This window comes from Entelurus aequoreus, linkage group LG14 (assembly GCF_033978785.1).
Source record: "Entelurus aequoreus isolate RoL-2023_Sb linkage group LG14, RoL_Eaeq_v1.1, whole genome shotgun sequence".
Classification (NCBI taxonomy): domain Eukaryota; kingdom Metazoa; phylum Chordata; class Actinopteri; order Syngnathiformes; family Syngnathidae; genus Entelurus; species Entelurus aequoreus.
The window spans coordinates 9,000,045-9,025,095 of NC_084744.1; the positions used below are offsets into that span (position 1 = coordinate 9,000,045).

General features: G+C 39.8%; 1 protein-coding gene across 9 annotated transcripts in view; it reads left to right on the top strand.

The window, feature by feature from the left end:
- map2 (microtubule-associated protein 2) overlaps positions 1 to 25,051 on the top strand; it is a 256,627-nt gene that overhangs the window by 155,958 nt on the left and 75,618 nt on the right. For 7 of the 9 annotated variants that reach the window (XM_062068869.1, XM_062068871.1, XM_062068872.1 and 4 more), the window contains exon 5: positions 22,409 to 22,498. In XM_062068869.1, the coding sequence (XP_061924853.1) occupies positions 22,409 to 22,498 (90 nt within the window). Of the gene's footprint in view, positions 1 to 10,668; positions 10,798 to 22,408; positions 22,499 to 25,051 lie in introns of those variants that run through there. The other 2 variants (XM_062068878.1, XM_062068877.1) reach the window with 1 other exon arrangement.

Below are 25,051 nucleotides of genomic sequence, written 5' to 3' on the forward strand. Positions count from 1 at the left end.
ATCGGCCTTTTTTTCTAATGGTATCAACCTATTTTATCGTATCAGTCTTTCTTTTATTGTATCGACCTTTATCAATATCTGCCTTTTTTATTAGATCAGCCTTTTTAAAATCAGTATCGGCTTTTTTTAAATAAATACAGCCTTTTTCTAATGGTATCAACCTATTTTGTCGTATCGACCTTTCTTTTATCGTATCGACATTTATCGGTATTGGCCTTTTTTAAATCAGTATCGGCCTTTTAAAAATCCGTATCTGCTTTTCATTTATCATTAACTTCTTTTTTTTTATACAATATTGGGCTTTTTTTTTATCGTATTGACCTTTCTTATCGGTATCTGCTTTTTTAAATTAAAATCGGCCTTTATTAAATCAGTAACAGCCTTTTTAAAATTCAATATCAACCTTTTTCCATCGGTATCAACCTATTTTATCGTATCGGCTTTTTTAAATTTCTGTTTTATCGTATCGGTATCAGCCTTTTTTTAACCTGTTTTGGCTTTTTTTAATCGGTATCCGCATTTTTTTTATCAGTATCGGCCTTTTCTATCGTATCAACATTTTTTATCGTTATCAGCTTTTTCTTATCAGTATGGGCTTTTTTTTATTGGGATCGGACTTTTTATAATCAGTATCGACCGTTTTAAAAATCTATATCGGCCTTTTTTCTAATGGTATCAACCTATTTTATCGTATAACTGTCTTTCTTTTATCGTATCGACCTTTATCAGTATCTGCCTTTTTTATTAGGATCGGCCTTTTTAAAATCAGTATTGGCCTTTTAAAAAAAAAAAAACAGCCTTTTTCTAATGGTATCAACCTATTTTGTCGTATCGACCTTTCTTTTATCGTATCGACATTTATCGGTATCAGCCTTTTTTAAAATCAGTATCGGCCTTTTTAAAATCCGTATCTGCTTTTCATTGGGCTCTGTACCGAGGATGTCTTTGTGGCTTGTGCAGCCCTTTGAGTCACTTGTGATTTAGGGCTATATAAATAAACATTGATTGATTGATTGATTGATTAACTGCTTCTTTTTTTAAAAATTATTATTGGGCTTTTTTTTATCGTATTGACCTTTCTTATCGGCATTGGCTTTTTTAAATTAAAATCGGCCTTTATTAAATCAGTAACCGCCTTTTTAAAAATCATTTCCATTGGTATCAACCTATTTTATCGTATCAGCCTTTTTCTTAACCTGTTTCGGCTTTTTTTAATCGGTATCAGGCCTTTTTTTTTATTAGTATCTGACTTCTTTTTAATACATGCAACAAGAACTCCATCAGCAGAGACATTATACACACATATGATACCACTATTTGGAAAAAAATGGTCAAGAAACAATCGACGCACGGATCGTCATTGGCACCCGGGAACAGAACACATCCAGTTCTGAAATAATCCACTGCAGAGAATGTCTGACACTCCATAATCCTGCGGCCTTTAGCATCCTCCTTGTCAGCTCTTCAAACACGACAAGAAGCCCCGAAGCACTAAATGGCTTCTCGACTTCATGTTGGATTGTTTCTTTCTTAACGAGGTCAAGAGGAAGACATTCAAGTGCGGGAATGACTGTCGTGTCGTCTTTAGCAGATCCAAACAAAAGCACATTCGCACAAGACATGGGCGCTGAAATATTGTGCAGTATTGTATAGATCAGGAGTCACCAACGCGGTGCCCGTAAGGACCAGATGAGTAGCCCGCTGGCCTGTTCTAAAAATAGCTCAAATAGCAGCACTTACCAGTGAGCTGCCTCTATTTTTTAAATTGTATTTATTTACTAGTGTGACAGTCCTAACTGCCGTGCGGGTTCTCAGGACCATCCAGGGAAGACATTGTCGTGAGACTTCTTTATTATTTCAATCTCAGAGTCTATTGCGTGCTTTTCAGCAGCTGCCTTTTTTCTCACGTGAACACACGAATGGTTTCCTCCCGTCTGCCGTCTTTCTCCGTCTCCTCCCTTGATGTTTCACCCTTTTATACGGTCCGAGAGGGTGATTGCACTGTCCACAGCTGCGCGCTCCACGCACCTTGCGGCGTCGCTCCCAGCACGCCCCGCCTTGCCGCTCGCTTGTCCACGCCTCCTCGCCGCCATCTTTGAGCCTCCCCACAACTAGCAAGCTGGTCTCGCTTTGCTCGACATTTTTAATTCTAAGAGAGACAAAACTCAAATAGAATTTGAAAATCCAAGAAAATATTTTAAAGACTTGGTCTTCACTTGTTTAAATAAATTCATTTATTTTTTTACTTTGCTTCTTATAACTTTCAGAAAGACAATTTTAGAGAAAAAATACAACCTTAAAGGCCTACTGAAATGAAACGTTTATATTTAAACGGGGATAGCAAATCTATTCTATGTGTCATACTTGATCATTTCGCGATATTGCCATATTTTTGCTGAAAGGATTTAGTATAGAACAACGACGATAAAGATCGCAACTTTTGGTATCTGATAAAAAAAGGCTTGCCCCTACCGGAAGTAGCGTGACGTAGTCAGTTGAACATATACGCAAAGTTCCCTATTGTTTACAATGATGGCCGCATGAAGTGAGAGAGATTCGGACCGAGAAAGCGACAATTTCCCCATTAATTTGAGCGAGGATGAAAGATTTGTGGATGAGTAAAGTGCAAGTGAAGGACTAGTGGGGAGTTGAAGCTATTCAGATAGGGAAGATGCTGTGAGAGCCGGGGGTGACCTGATATTCAGCTGGGAATGACTACAACAGTAAATAAACACAAGACATATATATACTCTATTAGCCACAACACAACCAGGCTTATATTTAATATGCCACAAATTAATCCTGCATAAAAACACCTCAGTGTTTGTTATGCTAGCTCCTAGCTCCTATGCTAGCTCCTAGCTCCATATAAGCCGCCAATCCAATTCAAACACCTGCACAACACACACAATCACTCAGCCCAAAAGACCGTTCACCTAACCCAAGGTTCATAAAGCTTATATATTTAAACAAAGTAACGTACGTGACGCGCACGTACGGTCAAGCGATCAAATGTTTAGAAGCCAAAGCTGCATACTCACGGTAGCACGTCTGCGTCTTTGTCATCCAAATCAAAGTAATCCTGGTAAGAGTCTGTGTTGTCCCAGTTCTCTACAGGCGTCTGTGTATCGAAGTCAAAAGTCCTCCTGGTTAGAGTCTCTGTTATCCGAGTTCTTCCATCTTGACTGCATCTTTCGGGAATGTAAACAATGAAACACCGGCTGTGTTGTGTTGCTGCTGACTTCCTTCGCAAAATACGTCCGCTTTGCACCGAGAACTTTCTTCTTTGCTTGCTCAGCTTCTTTCTCCATAATGCAATGAACATAATTGCAACAGATTCACCAACACAGATGTCCAGAATACACCCAGAATGAGATGAAAACAGCTATTTCGTAGTGGCTTCAATGTGGAAGCCATACCCGTCCGTGTTCCCCGGGCTACGTCACGCGCATACGTCATCCTCAGAGGCGTTTCGAACCGGAAGTTTAGCGGCAAATTTAAAATTGCACTTTATAAGTTAACCAGGCCGTATTGGCATGTGTTGCAATGTTAAGATTTCATCATTGATATATAAACTATCAGACTGCGTGGTCGGTAGTAGTGGCTTTCAGTAGGCCTTTAAAAATGATTTTAGGATTTTTAAACACATATACCTTTTTACCTTTTGAATTCCTTCCTCTTCTTTCCTGACAATTTAAATCAATGTTCAAGTAAATGTAATTTTTTATTGTAAAGAATAATAAATACATTTTAATTTAATTCTTCATTTTAGCTTCTGTTTTTTCGACGAAGAATATTTGTGAAATATTTCTTCAAATTTATCATGATTAAAATTTTAAAAAATTATTCTGGCAAATCTAGAAAATCTGTAGAATCAAATTTAAATCTTATTTCAAAGTCTTTTGAATTTCTTTTAAAATTTTTGTTCTGGAAAATCTAGAAGAAATAATGATTTGTCTTTGTTAGAAATATAGCTTGGTCCAATTTGTTATATATTCTAACAAAGTGCAGATTGGATTTTAACCTATTTAAAACATGTCATCAAAATGCTAAAATTAACCTTAATCAGGAAAAATTACTAACGATGTTCCATAAATTATCTTTTTAATTTTTTGTATTTTACATGAGTTATTATTTGTACAAACATGGTGCAAAGTAATTCATGATTTGTTAAAAAAAATGTTAGTGGCTAGCTAGTTAAAATGGGATATTGTGATTTCACAAGACTGTCTTAGAAGTGATCATTTGAAAATGTTCAATTTGAAAAATGTGCACTTAGAGAAAATATAAAAATAAAGTGTTGCATATTGATATTTATCTGTTTCTATATATATTTAATGTGAGAAATCATTAAGATGATCAGTGTTTCCACAAAGATAAATATCATTAATTATTAATAATAACATAGAGTTAAAGGTAAATTGAGCAAATTGGCTATTTCTGGCAATTTATTTAAGTGTGTATCAAACTGGTAGCCCTTCGCATTAATCACTACCCAAGAAGTAGCTCTTGCTTTCGAAAAGGTTGGTGACCCCTGGTGTAGATCAGTGTTTCTTAACCTTTTTTGCGGTCCATTGTTGGGCCGCAAAAAAATATTAGTTTCTCAGCAGTGGTACTCGCTTGCAATTCACTTTTCCAGCACTTGTGGCAGTAATGACAAACAAACAGAAGAAGTCTGCAGCTAAAGCCACAGAAGTTTCTCAAGCGCAAAAATTTGGACTAAAGTGGTGAATTTTATTCCTTAATTTTATTGACAGTTTATTATAGAAACATATACTATTATTTATCTTGAATTTAGTTTAAATTTCAATATTTTAGCACCTGTCAGGTTCAAACACTGATGACATCTATTAAAGAGGACAAGAAGCAAAGGATCAAACAGAGACAGAATTAAATTTGGCTCAATTTGAGGAGAAACGTCTGGTCTGTACTCTTGAACAGTCTCCAGAACGCTCTGGCGAAAGATTGTACGCCTCCTCCTTTATTTGGACTTTCCCTGACCACATGGCAACAGCTGCTTCCAAAGGGACGTGGGTCGTAAACAGCGTTGCCTTTGGTTACGGAACAGTTCAAAAGAAAAGGTCGTAAACACTTCACAGAAAAGGTCGTAAAACAGTTCAAAGAAAGGTTCGTAAAAGACTTCAAAAAAGAGGTTCGTAAAAAGAGTTAAAAAAAGCGGCGTCTGGAACTTGGGCAGATCCTGCCTTCTCTACGCTTTGTAGTCCTTGGGTTAAAGCAATATATTTCTGTTGATTATAATACATGAAAGAAAACAGAACACCTTCATGTTGCTTCCCCCCCTACACAGTGGAGTTTTACAAGCCTTCTTCTTGGTAAGTTCAAAGACATGTTTTTGCTTCTCGCAAGGAACTCATTGAAACACAAAGTTTTTGTGATAACTTAAACAATTATTCTAACACACCGCATTATTGTATGCACCGATTTTCCAGACTATAAACCGCAAATATATACGTTGTGAAATGAGTTATTTACACAAAGATAAATGTTTATTTACATACCTTAATTGTTTGGTTATTAGATTTATTTTTATAATCCGTGATAATCTTTATGATTAGCAAATGCTTTCATATCATTTGACGAAGTTGTAAACTGTAGGTAGGTTACATATAAATTATAAATGATAAATGGGTTGTACTTGTATAGCGCTTTTCTACCTTCAAGGTACTCAAAGCGCTTTGACAGTATTTCCACATTTACCCATTCACACACACATATAAATAAGAAAAATATTATAAATGTTTGTGTTAATATTTGGGCTCCTCTGTAGTGGAAATGTTGGGCCCCGAGGTCAAAAGGGTTAAGACCTCCTGATTTAGATCACAGGTGTCAAACTCAAGGCCCTGGGGACCGATCTGGCCCACCAGGTCATTTCATATGTCCCTTTATAGATTGGCATCAACAAAGTTTGTCATCTTTTCTTATACATATATATGTATGTATAAGTGTATAAATGTGTGTGTGTGTGTGTGTGTTTGTGTGTGTGTGTGTGTGTGTGTGTGTGTGTGTGTGCATTGAAATACATGTACTGGATGCAATTTCATAACTTTTATTTAATATTATCTAATAACGTTACAAGTATTACCTTATCATTCATTAAATGTTGACTTGACATGTGTAATAACAATGTTGTTCATGTTAATAACATATTGTTAGTTAAAGGCCTACTGAAAGCCACTACTACCGACCACGCAGTCTGATAGTTTATATATCGACGATGAAATCTTAACATTGCAACACATGCCAATACGGCCGGGTTAACTTATAAAGTGACATTTTAAAATTCCCGGGAAATATCCGGCTGAAACATCGCGGTATGATGACGTATGCGCGTGACGAAGTCCGAGTAACGGAAGTTATGGTACCCCGTAGAATCCTATACAAAAAGCTCTGTTTTCATTTCATAATTCCACAGTATTCTGGACATCTTTTGCAATTTTTTTAATGAACAATGAAGGCTGCAAAGAAGACAGTTGTAGGTGGGATCAGTGTATTAGCAGCGGACTACAGCAACACAACCAGGAGGACTTTGTTGGAGCGCTAGCCGCGCTAGCCGCCGACTTCACCTTGACTTCCTACGTCTCCGGGCCGCCAAACGCATCGGGTGAAGTCCTTCGTCCTTCTGCCGATCGCTGGAACGCAGGTGAGCACGGGTGTTGATGAGCAAATGAGGGCTGGCTGGCGTAGGTGGAGAGCTAATGTTTTTAGCATAGCTCTGTGCAGTCTGGTTGCTAAGTTAGCTTCAATGGCGTCGTTAGCACAGCATTGTTAACCTTCGTCAGCCTGGAAAGCATTAACCGTGTATTTACATGTCCACGGTTTAATAGTATTGTTGATTTTCTATCTATCCTTCCAGTCAGGGGTTTATTTTTTTTGTTTCTATATGCAGTTAAAGCAAGATGCTATCACTTTAGCTCGTAGCTAAAGCATTTCGCCGATGTATTGTCGTGGAGATAAAAGGCACTGAATGTCCATTTCGCGTTCTGGACTCTCATTTTCAAGAGGATATAGTATCCCAGGTGGTTTAAAATACAAATCTGTGATCTACAATAGAAAAAGGAGAGAGTGTGGAATCCAATGAGCCAGCTTGTACCTAAGTTACGGTCAGAGCGAAAAAAGATACGTCCATCACTGCCTCTCAAGTCCTTCACTGTAACGTTCCTCATCTACGAATCTTTCATCCTCGCTCAAATTAATGGTGTAATCATCACTTTCTCGGTCCGAATCTCTCTCGCTCCATTGTAAACAACGGGGAATTGTGAGGAATACTAGCTCCTGTGACGTCACGTTACTTCCGCTACAGGCAAGGCTTTTTTTTATCAGCAAGCAAAAGTTGCGAACTTTATCGTCTCTACTAAATCCTTTCAGCAAAAATATGGCAATATCGCGAAATGATCAAGTATGACACATAGAATGGATCTGCTATTCCCGTTTAAATAAAAAAAAATCATTTCAGTAGGCCTTTAACATTTGTATGAATTTACCTTGGGAATTATTTCTACTCCCACTTGGAGTCTTCAGACCACAGTTTTAAATTAGACACACGCCGTTGTTGAATCAAGTTTTTTGACAAAAGAATACATATTTTTTTTATCTTTTAAACCATTAGAACAGGTTTTATGTCACCACATCTGGACTGCTGTAATGCACGTTACACTGGATAAGTCAAAGGCCTTCTCACCCTTACAGTTGGTACAGAACTCTGCGGGACCACTTTTATTGGGAACTGGGAAAAAAAGGGAGCCCATCAGCCCGATTCTCAATTCCTGTTTGTTTTGTTAATTGCTTTTAAAATGTTACTATTTCTTTTAGGGTTGTCCCCATACCAATATTTTGGTACAGGTACCTTTACCAAAATGTATTTTGTTACTTTTCTTAATAAAGGGGACCACAAAACATTTCATTATTGGCTTTATTTTAACACAAAATCTTAGGGTACATGAAACATATGTTTATTATTGTCATTTGGTCCTTAAATAAAATAGTGAACATACTAGACAACTTGTCTTTTAGTAGTAAGTAAACAAACAAAGACTCCTAATTAGTCTGCTGACATATGCAGTAACATATTGTGTCATTTATACACCTATTATTTTGTACACATTATGAGGGACAAACTGTAAAAATGTATTATTAATCTACTTGTTCATTTACTGTTCTGTTAATATCTGCTTATTTTCTGTTTCAACATGTTCTATCTACACTTCTGTTCAAATGTAATAATCACTTATTCTTCTCTTCTTTGATACTTTACATTAGTTTTGGATGATACCACACATTTAGGTATCAGTCCGATACCAAGTAGTTACAGGATCATACATTGGTCGTATTCAAAGTCCTCATGTGTCCAGGGACGTATTTCAAGACTTTATCAACATAAAATGTGACTATAAAAAATATCGATTTAATCATAGTAGTATCGACTAGCTACGCTGATACGCTCTTGTACTTGATATTATTACAGTGGATGTCAGGTGTAGATCCATCCATGGCATTTGTTTACATTCAGAAGCGCTAGCTTTTGTTAGCGGTGACGCCGGTGAGCTATTGTATCCTCCTACGGTGTGTAGTGAAGCATGTTTAGCTATTCCTCGTCCTCCAGTGATAATGGTACTTGTAATAAACATACTTTATTTGTTGCAATGGAGGTCAGGATTAGTGATTTGGAAGTAGCTAAAGCACCTCTTCCTGAGGGTGTTTCAGTGTTATAACTTCACCTTTATCTTTACTTTTTACACCAAAATGCGTCCGTTCTCCCTTTTCTGTCTACACACTGTGTCTGCTTGTAAGTACTCTGTGTGTGTGCGCTGCCAAACATGCTCCTCTGTTCGTAAAACCAGCAATGTCACCACGTGATGCCCAATAAAAAAAAAAAAAGGGGAACCGGTGCTTTTCAGAGTATAGTACTGTGGAGGTTGCCCTCCTGTGGGTCCTTCTGATCACAAAGATGCTCTCGTGGGCCCGGTAGTCTGGGTAACAAGTCTTTTATTTTTACAAGCAGTGTGGTTTTGCTTTCCAGCTAAATGTCTCTCGCTCTCATCCTCTGCTCACCAGCAACTCCCACACCGTCTCTCGTTCCGGCTGCTGCTAATAAGGGCGACGGGTGATTAGTTAACAAGCCCCAGCTGGGCAATCCACTCACCTGCCGCTGACTTTGAGGCCGGTCCTTACACACCCCCGCTCCGCGGCAAGCCCGCAGACCACACCCCCCTCCACATGTACCATTTTTGATTCATTAGTACCGCGATACTATACTAGTACCCTAATTGTCCAGGGTGTACACCGCCTTCCACCCTTGTGTAGTTGGGATAGGCCCCTGTAAGGGACAAGCGGAAGAAAATGGATGGATGGATGGGTTTATGGCTGTCAGCAGAGAAAAATCCATATATTAGCCACACCGTTTTATAAGCCCCACGGTTCAAAGTGAATGCCCAGCATACTTGGTCAACAGCCATACAGGTCACACTGAGGGTTACGTATAAACAACTTTAACACTGTTACAAATATGCGCCACACTGTGAACCCACACCAAACAAGAATGACAAACACATTTCGGAAGAACATCCGCACCGTAATACAACATAAACACAACAGAACAAATACCCAGAACCCCTTGCAGCACTAACTCTTCCGGGACGCTACAATATACACTACCCCCCCACCTCAACCCCGCCCACCTCAACCTCCTCATGCTCTCTCAGGGAGAGCATGTCCCAAATTCCAAGCTGCTGTTTTGAGGCATGTTAAATAAAATAATGCACTTTGTGACTTCAATAATAAATATGGCAGTGCCATGTTGGCATTTTTTTCATAACTTGAGTAGATTTATTTTGGAAAACCTTGTTACATTGTTTAATGCATCCAGCGGGGCATCACAACAAAATTAGGCATAATAATGTGTTAATTCCACGACTGTATATATCGGTATCGGTTGATATCGGAATCGGTAATTAAGAGTTGGACAATATCGGAATATCGGATATCGGCAAAAAAGCCATTATCGGACATCTCTAGTTTTAAGTGTAAAAAAAAAAAGTAGCGGCTCATAGTGGGATATTTGCAAATGTGTGGTATCATCCAAAACTAATGTAAAGTATCAAAGAAGAGAAGAATAAGTGATTATTACATTTGAACAGAAGTGTAGATAGACCATGTTGAAACAGGAAGTAAGCAGATATTAACAGGAAATGAACGAATGCATAATAATGTTGACAAAATAAAATGACAGCATACTAATTACTTACTACTAAAAGACAAGTTGTCTAGTATGTTCAACATCTTACTTACTCCATAAGTCCTTCTTCAATTGCAGTAAGAAACATATGTTTATGTATCGTAACATTTTCTCCTCAAAGCCAATACTGAAAATGTTGTGGTCCTTTATTTTGAAAAGTTTCAGAATACATCTTGGTACCTGTACCAAAATATTGGTATCAGTATAAGTCATGTGACCGATATGATCAGATTTCTGCCATCTGAATCACCATTGGAGGCAAAGTCTCAGTGGCCCGCCCGTCCGTTGTCACGGCAACTGCTTCCTTGGCACGTTTTGCAACCAATCGCTCTCCTCGTGCCCCCTTCTTGTGTGGCCGTGTGTGTGTGTGTGTGTGTGTGTGTGTGTGTGTGTGTGTGTGTGTGTGTGTGTGTGTGTGTGTGTGTGTGTGTGTGTGTGTGTGTGTGTGTGTGTGTGTGTGTGCCATGCCCACTCTGTGTTGCGTTGCCTCTGGGCCCCTATTGTTGTCTCTGCCTCGAGAGGGAACGTTCTCCTCCTCACAACAGGTAATATATGACTTTTATGCTCTTTTGTTTATTTTTAATATTGGTGCACATGTCCTGAAAAAATGTGGAAGTCCACTATTTCATTTGACAAATCTAGCTAGCTGTCATTTGTGTCAGCATGATTTATTTATTTTTCTTTGACACGGCCATTAAAACCTGAATTAATACGACAGCCTGGACTTCATCCGTCTGTTTGAAAAAAGTACAATGCACCACATTTGAAGTGAAGTGAGGTGAATTATATTTATATAGCGCTTTTCTCTAGTGCCGTTATCAAAGTTATTTTTAAACCAGTGTGGGTGGCACTCGGAGCAAGTGGGTGAAGTGTCTTGCCCAAGGACGCAACAGCTGTGACTAGGATGGCAGAAGCGGGGATCGAACCTAGAACCCCTCAGGTTGCTGGCAGGGCCGCTTTGGGTAGGATATGACTTTATTGTCATTGCACAAGTACAACAAAACTAAGTTTTCAGCACAAACCCGTTCAAGATTAGACAAACAAACAGTGTACAGGGTTACAGAACAGGAACGCTGATGGGTCGAAATAAGGCGTAAAAGGTGGGAAAAAGGTAAAACGCTGGGGGAGAAGATTAGTAAAAAAATAGACAGGGCTCTAGACTGGGCTCCTAAGGGGGCCTAGTCTGGAGTGGGAAAAAACCTCCATGCAATGCACACATAAACACGTTACATTTGATCACGACAACTCGCAACAGAAGGGCGGGGAGTTGGGGGCCCTGGAGGTCAACTGCTGCTATGAAGCGCTGCCAGCCGTTCATCACCCCGAAGGTAAACAAGCGGTGGTGAAGGCGTGGGGTGGGGCTGGGGGAGGGGGTGTGTTTGTGTATGTGCCCATTGTCTTGGGTGTGATGATGTAATGTTCATAGACTGGGACCGTTCTGCATGCAGGGCAAAAGTTCGACTCCAGGTGTCGTTGAGGAGAGAGGGAGGTCAAAAGCGTCCATCATTGAGGTGTCCTCGGGGGTGTTTTCGGAACAGCCTGCTGCTGTTGTTTACAGCGTTAAGGCCATTCGAGGGAGTCAAATCGTAGATTAGGATGTTTGTTTTCCACGAGCAGACAATACAATGACTTGTCTGTTCTATTCGTCCATGCTGGCTGCTCTCATATTCAATTGTTCCTTTTCAAGCTTCTCCATGAAGTGATCCATCTTGCGATTCAGTTCAGAAATCGCCACAGTCTGTGATCCCACAGCCCGGCCCAAACCTTCCATTACGACAAACAGCCTTTGGGCTCCTTGAGTGGCTGCCATCGTCTTACGAATTTGACGATACACCAGAGCAATGCCCAGCCCAATCAGCAGGTGCCCCGCGATCACGGTTCCAAATAGGTAGATGTCTTCCACGTCCTCGATGGAAAGGACTGAGAGGCACATGATTCTCTATTCGTCCCAGGAATCTCTCACGTACCCCGCAGCAATGGTTCCATCAGGGCGGCCAGGCTCCCCCGAACGCTCTACCAACTATTACTGCTAAATAAATGTATGCATATCTAGATTAAAATGTGTTTTATTTTTTAAAAAATTAAGATTTGATTCATATGTTCTATTTTCGCTACACAAAGTTAATTCAGTAGTTTATTTTTTACATTTTGCTATTTAATGACACTCCCTTGAATGTGCAAAATTTACTCTAAAATGGAATGGGATAAACTTACGCCTGTCCGTCATAAAAAGAAAAAAAAAGAAAAGACAATTTGAATAAATAAAAAATGTAGACAAATAATCACACAATTTCTTGCAACATAAAAATGTTGTGGAACCTCGGTTTACAAACCATTCTATTTGCAAACTGTGGAGGGGGGCGTGGCCTGCGGGTCTGTCGCGGAACGGGGGGTGGGGGGGTGTCAGGACCGGCCTTGGAAGACAGCGACAGGTGCGTAGATGGCCCAGGTGGGCCTTGTTATCTAATCACCTGTCGCCTTTATTAGCAGCAGCCGTGATGAGACGAGTAGTGGGAGTTGGAGGTGCTGCTGAGAGACACGGACGCAGAAAAGACACTTTGCTGAAAAGCAAAAGACTTTGCACGATTTGGTGGAAAATAAAACAGTGTTATACCCAGAATTCCGGGCTCTCCTGGCAGTGTGTGGTGGTCTGAAGAACCCACTAGAGGACAACCTCTACACAAACCTTCCTGTTTTAAACCTTGACGTCGCGCCAAATATTCCTCCTCGTTCATCCATTTTGTGGCCCGCCGGCAGACATTTTGTGCCTGCTCGTATTGAAGAGATTGAGGAAGCCGGCTCCGTACCCCAGCAAGTATTTAATCTTGATGATAACTGACTTTTACCGGAAAAATATGCCGAAACTGACTTATTTTACGGATTATCTCTCATACCCCTCTCCCCCTCTGTCTGCTCCTTTTCTCTTCTCTCGCGAGCTGCTGGGGATTTTACTTTTTATCAATCAATCAATGTTTATTTATACAGCCCTAAATCACAAGTGTCTCAAAGGGCTGCACAAGCCACGACGACATCCTCGGTTCAGAGCCCACATAAGGGCAAAGAAAAACTCACAACCCAGTGGGATGTCAATGTGAATTAATATGAGAACCCCCCCCCCCCCCCTCTAGGGGAGACCGGATGCAATGGACGTCGAGTGGGTCTAGCATAATATTGTGAAAGTCCAGTCCATAGTGGATCTAACATAATAGTGAGAGTCCAGTCCATAGTGGATCTAACATAATAGTGTGAAAGTCCAGTCCATAGTGGATCTAACATAATAGTGAGAGTCCAGTCCATTGTGGATCTAACATAATAGTGAGAGTCCAGTTCATAGTGGATCCAACATAATAGTGAGAGTCCAGTCCATAGTGGATCCAACATAATACTGAGAGTCCAGTCCATAGTGGATCTAACATAATAATGTGAGAGTCCAGTCCATAGTGGATCTAACATAATAGTGTGAGAGTCCAGTCCATAGTGGATCTAACATAATAGTGTGAGAGTCCAGTCCATAGTGGATCTAACATAATAGTGTGAGAGTCCAGTCGATAGTGGATCTAACATAACAGTGAGAGTCCAGTCGATACTGGATCTAACATAATAGTGTGAGAGTCCAGTCCATAGTGGATCTAACATAATAGTGAGAGTCCAGTCCATAGTGGATCCAACATAATAGTGAGAGTCCAGTCCATAGTGGATCTAACATAATAGTGTGAGAGTCCAGTCCATAGTGGATCTAACATAATAGTGTGAGAGTCCAGTCCATAGTGGATCTAACATAACAGTGAGAGTCCAGTCCATAGTGGATCTAACATAATATTGAGAGTCCAGTCCATAGTGGATCTAACATAATATTGTGAAAGTCCAGTACATAGTGGATCTAACATAGTAGTGAGAGTCCAGTCCATAGTGGATCTAACATAATAGTGTGAAAGTCCAGTCCATAGTGGATCTAACATAATAGTGAGAGTCCAGTCCATTGTGGATCTAACATAATAGTGAGAGTCCAGTTCATAGTGGATCCAACATAATAGTGAGAGTCCAGTCCATAGTGGATCCAACATAATAGTGAGAGTCCAGTCCATAGTGGATCTAACATAATAATGTGAGAGTCCAGTCCATAGTGGATCTAACATAATAGTGTGAGAGTCCAGTCCATAGTGGATCTAACATAATAGTGTGAGAGTCCAGTCCATAGTGGATCTAACATAATAGTGTGAGAGTCCAGTCGATAGTGGATCTAACATAACAGTGAGAGTCCAGTCGATACTGGATCTAACATAATAGTGTGAGAGTCCAGTCCATAGTGGATCTAACATAATAGTGAGAGTCCAGTCCATAGTGGATCCAACATAATAGTGAGAGTCCAGTCCATAGTGGATCTAACATAATAGTGTGAGAGTCCAGTCCATAGTGGATCTAACATAATAGTGTGAGAGTCCAGTCCATAGTGGATCTAACATAACAGTGAGAGTCCAGTCCATAGTGGATCTAACATAATATTGAGAGTCCAGTCCATAGTGGATCTAACATAATATTGTGAAAGTCCAGTACATAGTGGATCTAACATAGTAGTGAGAGTCCAGTCCATAGTGGATCTAACATAATAGTGTGAAAGTCCAGTCCATAGTGGATCTAACATAATAGTGAGAGTCCAGTCCATTGTGGATCTAACATAATAGTGAGAGTCCAGTTCATAGTGGATCCAACATAATAGTGAGAGTCCAGTCCATAGTGGATCCAACATAATAGTGAGAGTCCAGTCCATAGTGGATCTAACATAATAATGTGAGAGTCCAGTCCATAGTGGATCTAACATAATAGTGTGAGAGTCCAGTCCATAGTGGATCTAACATAATAGTGTGAGAGTCCAGTCCATAGTGGATCTAACATAATAGTGTGAGAGTCCAGTCGATAGTGGATCTAACATAACAGTGAGAGTCCAGTCGATACTGGATCTAACATAATAGTGTGAGAGTCCAGTCCATAGTGGATCTAACATAATAGTGAGAGTCCAGTCCATAGTGGATCCAACATAATAGTGAGAGTCCAGTCCATAGTGGATCTAACATAATAGTGTGAGAGTCCAGTCCATAGTGGATCTAACATAATAGTGTGAGAGTCCAGTCCATAGTGGATCTAACATAACAGTGAGAGTCCAGTCCATAGTGGATCTAACATAATATTGAGAGTCCAGTCCATAGTGGATCTAACATAATATTGTGAAAGTCCAGTCCATAGTGGATCTAACATAATAGTGTGAGAGTCCAGTCCATAGTGGATCTAACATAACAGTGAGAGTCCAGTCCATAGTGGATCTAACATAATAGTGAGAGTCCAGTCCATAGTGGATCTAACATAATAGTGAGAGTCCAGTCCATAGTGGATCCAACATAATAGTGACAGTCCAGTCCATAGTGGATCTAACATAATATTGTGAAAGTCCAGTCCATAGTGGATCTAACATAATAGTGTGAGAGTCCAGTCCATAGTGGATCTAACATAATAGTGTGAGAGTCCAGTCCATAGTGGATCTAACATAATATTGTGAAAGTCCAGTCCATAGTGGATCTAACATAATAGTGAGAGTCCAGTCCATAGTGGATCTAACATAATAGTGAGAGTCCAGTCCATAGTGGATCTAACATAACAGTGAGAGTCCAGTCCATAGTGGATCTAACATAATAGTGAGAGTCCAGTCCATAGTGGATCTAACATAATATTGTGAAAGTCCAGTCCATAGTGGATCTAACATAATAGTGAGAGTCCAGTCCATAGTGGATCTAACATAATAGTGAGAGTCCAGTCCATAGTGGATCTAACATAATAGTGAGAGTCCAGTCCATAGTGGATCCAACATAATAGTGACAGTCCAGTCCATAGTGGATCTAACATAATATTGTGAAAGTCCAGTCCATAGTGGATCTAACATAATAGTGTGAGAGTCCAGTCCATAGTGGATCTAACATAATAGTGTGAGAGTCCAGTCCATAGTGGATCTAACATAATATTGTGAAAGTCCAGTCCATAGTGGATCTAACATAATAGTGTGAGAGTCCAGTCCATAGTGGATCTAACATAATAGTGTGAGAGTCCAGTCCATAGTGGATCTAACATAATAGTGTGAGAGTCCAGTCCATAGTGGATCTAACATAATAGTGTGAGAGTCCAGTCCATAGTGGATCTAACATAATAGTGTGAGAGTCCAGTCCATAGTGGATCTAACATAACAGTGAGAGTCCAGTCCATAGTGGATCTAACATAATAGTGAGAGTCCAGTCCATAGTGGATCTAACATAATATTGTGAAAGTCCAGTCCATAGTGGATCTAACATAATAGTGTGAGAGTCCAGTCCATAGTGGATCTAACATAACAGTGAGAGTCCAGTCCATAGTGGATCTAACATAATAGTGTGAGAGTCGAGTCTATAGTGGATCTAACATAACAGTGAGAGTCCAGTCGATAGTGGATCTAACATAATAGTGTGAGAGTCCAGTCCATAGTGGATCTAACATAATAGTGTGAGTCCAGTCCATAGTGGATTTAACATAATATTGTGAAAGTCCAGTCCATAGAGGATCTAACATAATAGTGAGAGTCCAGTCCATAGTGGATCTAACATAATAGTGTGAAAGTCCAGTCCATAGTGGATCTAACATAATAGTGAGAGTCCAGTCCATTGTGGATCTAACATAATAGTGAGAGTCCAGTTCATAGTGGATCCAACATAATAGTGAGAGTCCAGTCCATAGTGGATCCAACATAATAGTGAGAGTCCAGTCCATAGTGGATCTAACATAATAATGTGAGAGTCCAGTCCATAGTGGATCTAACATAATAGTGTGAGAGTCCAGTCCATAGTGGATCTAACATAATAGTGTGAGAGTCCAGTCCATAGTGGATCTAACATAATAGTGAGAGTCCAGTCCATAGTGGATCTAACATAACAGTGAGAGTCCAGTCGATAGTGGATCTAACATAATAGTGAGAGTCCAGTCCATAGTGGATCTAACATAATATTGTGAAAGTCCAGTCCATAGTGGATCTAACATAATAGTGTGAGAGTCCAGTCCATAGTGGATCTAACATAACAGTGAGAGTCCAGTCCATAGTGGATCTAACATAATAGTGTGAGAGTCGAGTCTATAGTGGATCTAACATAACAGTGAGAGTCCAGTCGATAGTGGATCTAACATAATAGTGTGAGAGTCCAGTCCATAGTGGATCTAACATAATAGTGTGAGTCCAGTCCATAGTGGATTTAACATAATATTGTGAAAGTCCAGTCCATAGAGGATCTAACATAATAGTGAGAGTCCAGTCCATAGTGGATCTAACATAATAGTGTGAAAGTCCAGTCCATAGTGGATCTAACATAATAGTGAGAGTCCAGTCCATTGTGGATCTAACATAATAGTGAGAGTCCAGTTCATAGTGGATCCAACATAATAGTGAGAGTCCAGTCCATAGTGGATCCAACATAATAGTGAGAGTCCAGTCCATAGTGGATCTAACATAATAGTGTGAGAGTCCAGTCCATAGTGGATCTAACATAATAGTGTGAGAGTCCAGTCCATAGTGGATCTAACATAATAGTGTGAGAGTCCAGTCGATAGTGGATCTAACATAACAGTGAGAGTCCAGTCGATAGTGGATCTAACATAATAGTGTGAGAGTCCAGTCCATAGTGGATCTAACATAATAGTGAGAGTCCAGTCCATAGTGGATCCAACATAATAGTGAGAGTCCAGTCCATAGTGGATCTAACATAATAGTGTGAGAGTCCAGTCCATAGTGGATCTAACATAATAGTGTGAGAGTCCAGTCCATAGTGGATCTAACATAACAGTGAGAGTCCAGTCCATAGTGGATCTAACATAATATTGAGAGTCCAGTCCATAGTGGATCTAACATAATATTGTGAAAGTCCAGTCCATAGTGGATCTAATATAATAGTGTGAGAGTCCAGTCCATAGTGGATCTAACATAACAGTGAGAGTCCAGTCCATAGTGGATCTAACATAATAGTGAGAGTCCAGTCCATAGTGGATCTAACATAATAGTGAGAGTCCAGTCCATAGTGGATCCAACATAATAGTGACAGTCCAGTCCATAGTGGATCTAACATAATATTGTGAAAGTCCAGTCCATAGTGGATCTAACATAATAGTGTGAGAGTCCAGTCCATAGTGGATCTAACATAATAGTGTGAGAGTCCAGTCCATAGTGGATCTAACATAATATTGTGAAAGTCCAGTCCATAGTGGATCTAACATAATAGTGTGAGAGTCCAGTCCATAGTGGATCTAACATAACAGTGAGAGTCCAGTCCATAGTGGATCTAACATAATAGTGAGAGTCCAGTCCATAGTGGATCTAACATAATATTGTGAAAGTCCAGTCCATAGTGGATCTAACATAATAGTGAGAGTCCAGTCCATAGTGGATCTAACATAATAGTGAGAGTCCAGTCCATAGTGGATCTAACATAATAGTGAGAGTCCAGTCCATAGTGGATCCAACATAATAGTGACAGTCCAGTCCATAGTGGATCTAACATAATAGTGAGAGTCCAGTCCATAGTGGATCTAACATAATAGTGAGAGTCCAGTCCATAGTGGATCCAACATAATAGTGACAGTCCAGTCCATAGTGGATCTAACATAATATTGTGAAAGTCCAGTCCATAGTGGATCTAACATAATAGTGAGAGTCCAGTCCATAGTGGATCTAACATAATAGTGAGAGTCCAGTCCATAGTGGATCTAGCATAATATTGTGAAAGTCCAGTCCATAGTGGATCTAACATAATAGTGAGAGTCCAGTCCATAGTGGATCTAACATAATAGTGAGAGTCCAGTCCATAGTGGATCCAACATAATAGTGACAGTCCAGTCCATAGTGGATCTAACATAATAGTGAGAGTCCAGTCCATAGTGGATCTAACATAATAGTGAGAGTCCAGTCCATAGTGGATCCAACATAATAGTGACAGTCCAGTCCATAGTGGATCTAACATAATATTGTGAAAGTCCAGTCCATAGTGGATCTAACATAATAGTGTGAGAGTCCAGTCCATAGTGGATCTAACATAATAGTGTGAGAGTCCAGTCCATAGTGGATCTAACATAATATTGTGAAAGTCCAGTCCATAGTGGATCTAACATAATAGTGTGAGAGTCCAGTCCATAGTGGATCTAACATAATAGTGTGAGAGTCCAGTCCATAGTGGATCTAACATAATAGTGTGAGAGTCCAGTCCATAGTGGATCTAACATAATAGTGTGAGAGTCCAGTCCATAGTGGATCTAACATAATAGTGTGAGAGTCCAGTCCATAGTGGATCTAACATAACAGTGAGAGTCCAGTCGATAGTGGATCTAACATAATAGTGAGAGTCCAGTCCATAGTGGATCTAACATAATATTGTGAAAGTCCAGTCCATAGTGGATCTAACATAATAGTGTGAGAGTCCAGTCCATAGTGGATCTAACATAACAGTGAGAGTCCAGTCCATAGTGGATCTAACATAATAGTGTGAGAGTCGAGTCTATAGTGGATCTAACATAACAGTGAGAGTCCAGTCGATACTGGATCTAACATAATAGTGAGAGTCCAGTCCATAGTGGATCTAACATAATAGTGAGAGTCCAGTCCATAGTGGATCTAACATAATAGTGAGAGTCCAGTCCATAGTGGATCTAACATAATAGTGAGAGTCCAGTCCATAGTGGATCCAACATAATAGTGACAGTCCAGTCCATAGTGGATCTAACATAATAGTGAGAGTCCAGTCCATAGTGGATCTAACATAATAGTGAGAGTCCAGTCCATAGTGGATCCAACATAATAGTGACAGTCCAGTCCATAGTGGATCTAACATAATATTGTGAAAGTCCAGTCCATAGTGGATCTAACATAATAGTGAGAGTCCAGTCCATAGTGGATCTAACATAATAGTGAGAGTCCAGTCCATAGTGGATCTAACATAATAGTGAGAGTCCAGTCCATAGTGGATCCAACATAATAGTGACAGTCCAGTCCATAGTGGATCTAACATAATAGTGAGAGTCCAGTCCATAGTGGATCTAACATAATAGTGAGAGTCCAGTCCATAGTGGATCCAACATAATAGTGACAGTCCAGTCCATAGTGGATCTAACATAATATTGTGAAAGTCCAGTCCATAGTGGATCTAACATAATAGTGTGAGAGTCCAGTCCATAGTGGATCTAACATAATAGTGTGAGAGTCCAGTCCATAGTGGATCTAACATAATATTGTGAAAGTCCAGTCCATAGTGGATCTAACATAATAGTGTGAGAGTCCAGTCCATAGTGGATCTAACATAATAGTGTGAGAGTCCAGTCCATAGTGGATCTAACATAATAGTGTGAGAGTCCAGTCCATAGTGGATCTAACATAATATTGTGAAAGTCCAGTCCATAGTGGATCTAACATAATAGTGTGAGAGTCCAGTCCATAGTGGATCTAACATAATAGTGTGAGAGTCCAGTCCATAGTGGATCTAACATAATAGTGTGAGAGTCCAGTCCATAGTGGATCTAACATAATAGTGTGAGAGTCCAGTCCATAGTGGATCTAACATAATAGTGTGAGAGTCCAGTCCATAGTGGATCTAACATAACAGTGAGAGTCCAGTCGATAGTGGATCTAACATAATAGTGAGAGTCCAGTCCATAGTGGATCTAACATAATATTGTGAAAGTCCAGTCCATAGTGGATCTAACATAATAGTGTGAGAGTCCAGTCCATAGTGGATCTAACATAACAGTGAGAGTCCAGTCCATAGTGGATCTAACATAATAGTGTGAGAGTCGAGTCTATAGTGGATCTAACATAACAGTGAGAGTCCAGTCGATAGTGGATCTAACATAATAGTGTGAGAGTCCAGTCCATAGTGGATCTAACATAATAGTGTGAGTCCAGTCCATAGTGGATTTAACATAATATTGTGAAAGTCCAGTCCATAGAGGATCTAACATAATAGTGAGAGTCCAGTCCATAGTGGATCTAACATAATATTGTGAAAGTCAAGTCCATAGTGGATCTAACATAATAGTGAGAGTCCAGTCCATAGTGGATCTAACATAATATTGTGAAAGTCCAGTCCATAGTTGATCTAACATAATAGTGAGAGTCCAGTCCATATTGGATCTAACATAATAGTGTGAGAATCCAGTCCATAGTGGATCTAACATAATAGTGAGAGTCCAGTCCATAGTGGGGCCAGCAGGAAACCATCTCGAGCGGAGACGGATCAGCAGTGCAGAGATGTCCCCAACCGATGCACAGGCTAGCAGTCCCACCCGGGTCCCGACTCTGGACAGCCAGCACTTCATCCATGGCCTCCGGACCTGTCCCCCCCCCCCCTCCACAAGGGAGAGGGGGGCAGAGGAGACAATAAAATAATAGGCAGATCAACTGGTCTAACAAGGGGGTCTATTTAAAGGCTAGAGTATACAAATAAGTTTTAAGATGGGACTTAAATGCTTCTACTGAGGTAGCATCTCTAAATATTACCGGGAGGGCATTCCATAGTACTGGAGCCCCAATAGAAAACGCTTTATAGCCCACAGACTTTTTTTGGACTCTGGGAATCACTAATAAGCCGGAGTTCTTTTAACACAGTTTAAAATGTCTATTTTTGTAGCAATATGTTTAAGGATTTTAGCATTTCTGATCGTTTGTGAGGGCACCATTAAGAGTTCTGTGCACCAAAAAAAACGGACGTGGAGGCTAGAACCTACTATTCATTGTGTCTTTGGGAGTCATTTGTTTCACTGTACAAACTTTTGATTAAGTTGGTAAATGGAGGTTCAACTGTACTTACAGGATGTAATGGTATAACGTGGTATCAGGAATCGGTACCGTAAGGGTTCAGATGTGAACCTTTTCTGGTATTGCAGTTTATTTAATGAAACATCTTCAAGTCGGCGTGGTCCAGTGCACTGGGATGAGAATGTTGGATTTCTAAGGTGCCGCCACTTTACTCGGGGTCTCGAACGTGTGGCTGTCTGCGCTGAATCGTCCTCGCTCTAAAACCTCACAGATTCAACGTGATTTCTCTTCACCCCCCAGGTGTGTACATCTCAGGGACCTTGCTGAGTGTTTGTGTGTGTGTGTGTCCTCAGAACAAGTGTCCGCTAGAATCGTGCAGGAAGTGACGGCAGAGGCGGTGGCGGTGCTGAAGGGGGAGCAAGAGAGTCAGAGACTGCCATCAGGTTAGTTGCACACACACACACACGCACACACACACACACGCACACACACACTTCACCATCTACCGTCTGTAATATCATCAAAAGGTTCAGAGAATCTGGAGAAATCACTGCACGTAAGCGGCTAAGCCCGTGACCTACGATCCCTCAGGCGGTAGGTACTGCATCAAAAAGTGATACCAGTGTGTAAAGGATATCACCACATGGGCTCTGGAATACCTCAGAAAACCACTGTCGGTAACTACAGTTGGTCGCTACATCTGTAAGTGCGAGTTAAAACTGTGTCCTCCAAACATTTACTGAGTGTTGTTAAAAGGAAAGGCCATGTAACACAGTTAAAATAAAAAATTAAGTGTATGAGTTTGAACATCAAATATGTTGTCTTTGTAGTGCATTCAATTGAATATGGGTTGAAAAGGATTTGCAAATCATTGTATTCCGTTTATATTTACATCTAACACAATTTCCCAACTCATATGGAAATTGGGTTTGTATATATATATATATATATATACATATATATACACATACCTATATATATATATATATATATATATATATATATATATATATATATATATATATATATATATATATATATATATATATATATATATATATATATATATATATATATATATATATATATATATATATATATAATATTTACATCCAACACAATTTCCCAACTCATATGAAAATTCGGTTTGTATATATATATATATATATATATATATATATATATATATATATATATATATATATATATATATATATATATATATATATATATATATATATATATATATATATATATATATATATATATATATATATATATACAAAACCCAAAACGAGTTAAGTTGGCACGTTGTGTAATTTGTAAATAAAGACAGAATACAATGATTTGCAAATCCTTTTTAACTTATATTCAATTGAATAGACAGCAAAGACAAGATATTTGATGTTCCATCCGAGAAACTTGTTTTTTTTGCAAATAATCATTCAATTAGAATTTAATGGCAGCAACAGATTGCAAAAAAGTTGGCGCAGAGCATTTTCACCACTGTGTTACATGGCCTTTCCTTTTAACAACACTCAGTAAACGTTTGGGAACTGAGGAGACACATTTTTGAAGCTTCTCAGGTGGAATTCTTTTCCATTCTTGCTTGATGTACAGCTTAAGTTGTTCAACAGTCCGGGGGTCTCCCTTGTGCTATTTTAGGCTTCATAATGCACCACACATTTTCAATGGGAGACAGGTCTGGACTACAGGCAGGCCAGTCTAGTACCCGCACTCTTTTACTATGAAGCCACGCTGATGTAACACGTGGCTTGGCATTGTCTTGCTGAAATAAGCAGGGGCGTCCATGGTAACGTTGCTTGGATGGCAACATATGTTGCTCCAAAACCTGTATGTACCTTTCAGCATTAATGGTGCCTTCACAGATGTGTAAGTTACCCATGCCTTGGGCACTAATACACCCCCATACCATCACACATGCTGGCTTTTACACTTTGCGCCTAGAACAATCCGGATGGTTCTTTTCCTCTTTGGTCCGGAGGACACGACGTCCACAGTTTCCAAAAACAATTTGAAATGTGGACTCGTCAGACCACAGAACACTTTTCCACTTTGTATCAGTCCATCTTAGATGAGCTCAGGCCCAGCGAAGCCGGCGGCGTTTCTGGGTGTTGTTGATAAACGGTTTTCGCCTTGCATAGGAGAGTTTTAACTTGCACTTACAGATGTAACGACCAACTGTAGTTACTGACAGTGGGTTTCTGAAGTGTTCCTGAGCCCATGTGGTGATATCCTTTACACACTGATGTCGCTTTTTGATGCAGTACAGCCTGAGGGATCAAAGGTCACGGGCTTAGCTGCTTACGTGCAGTGATTTCTCCAGATTCTCTGAACCCTTTGATGATATTACGGAGCGTAGATGGTGAAATCCCTAAATTCCTTGCAATAGCTGGTTGAGAAAGGTTTTTCTTAAAGGCCTACTGAAATGATTTTTTTTTATTTAAACGGGGATAGCAGATCTATTCTATGTGTCATACTTGATCATTTCGCGATATTGCCATATTTTTGCTGAAAGGATTTAGTATAGAACAACGACGATAAAGATTGCAACTTTTGGTATCTGATAAAAAAAAGGCTTGCCCCTACCGGAAGTAGCGTGACGTAGTCAGTTGAACATATACGCAAAGTTCCCTATTGTTTACAATGATGGCCGCATGAAGTGAGAGAGATTCGGACCGAGAAAGCGACAATTTCCCCATTAATTTGAGCGAGGATGAAAGATTTGTGGATGAGGAAAGTGCAAGTGATGGACTAGTGGGGAGTTGAAGCTATTCAGATAGGGAAGATGCTGTGAGAGCCGGGGGTGACCTGATATTCAGCTGGGAATGACTACAACAGTAAATAAACACAAGGCATATATATACTCTATTAGCCACAACACAACCAGGCTTATATTTAATATGCCACAAATTAATCCTGCATAAAAACACCTGCGTGTTTGTTATGCTAGCTCCTAGCTCCTCTGCTAGCTC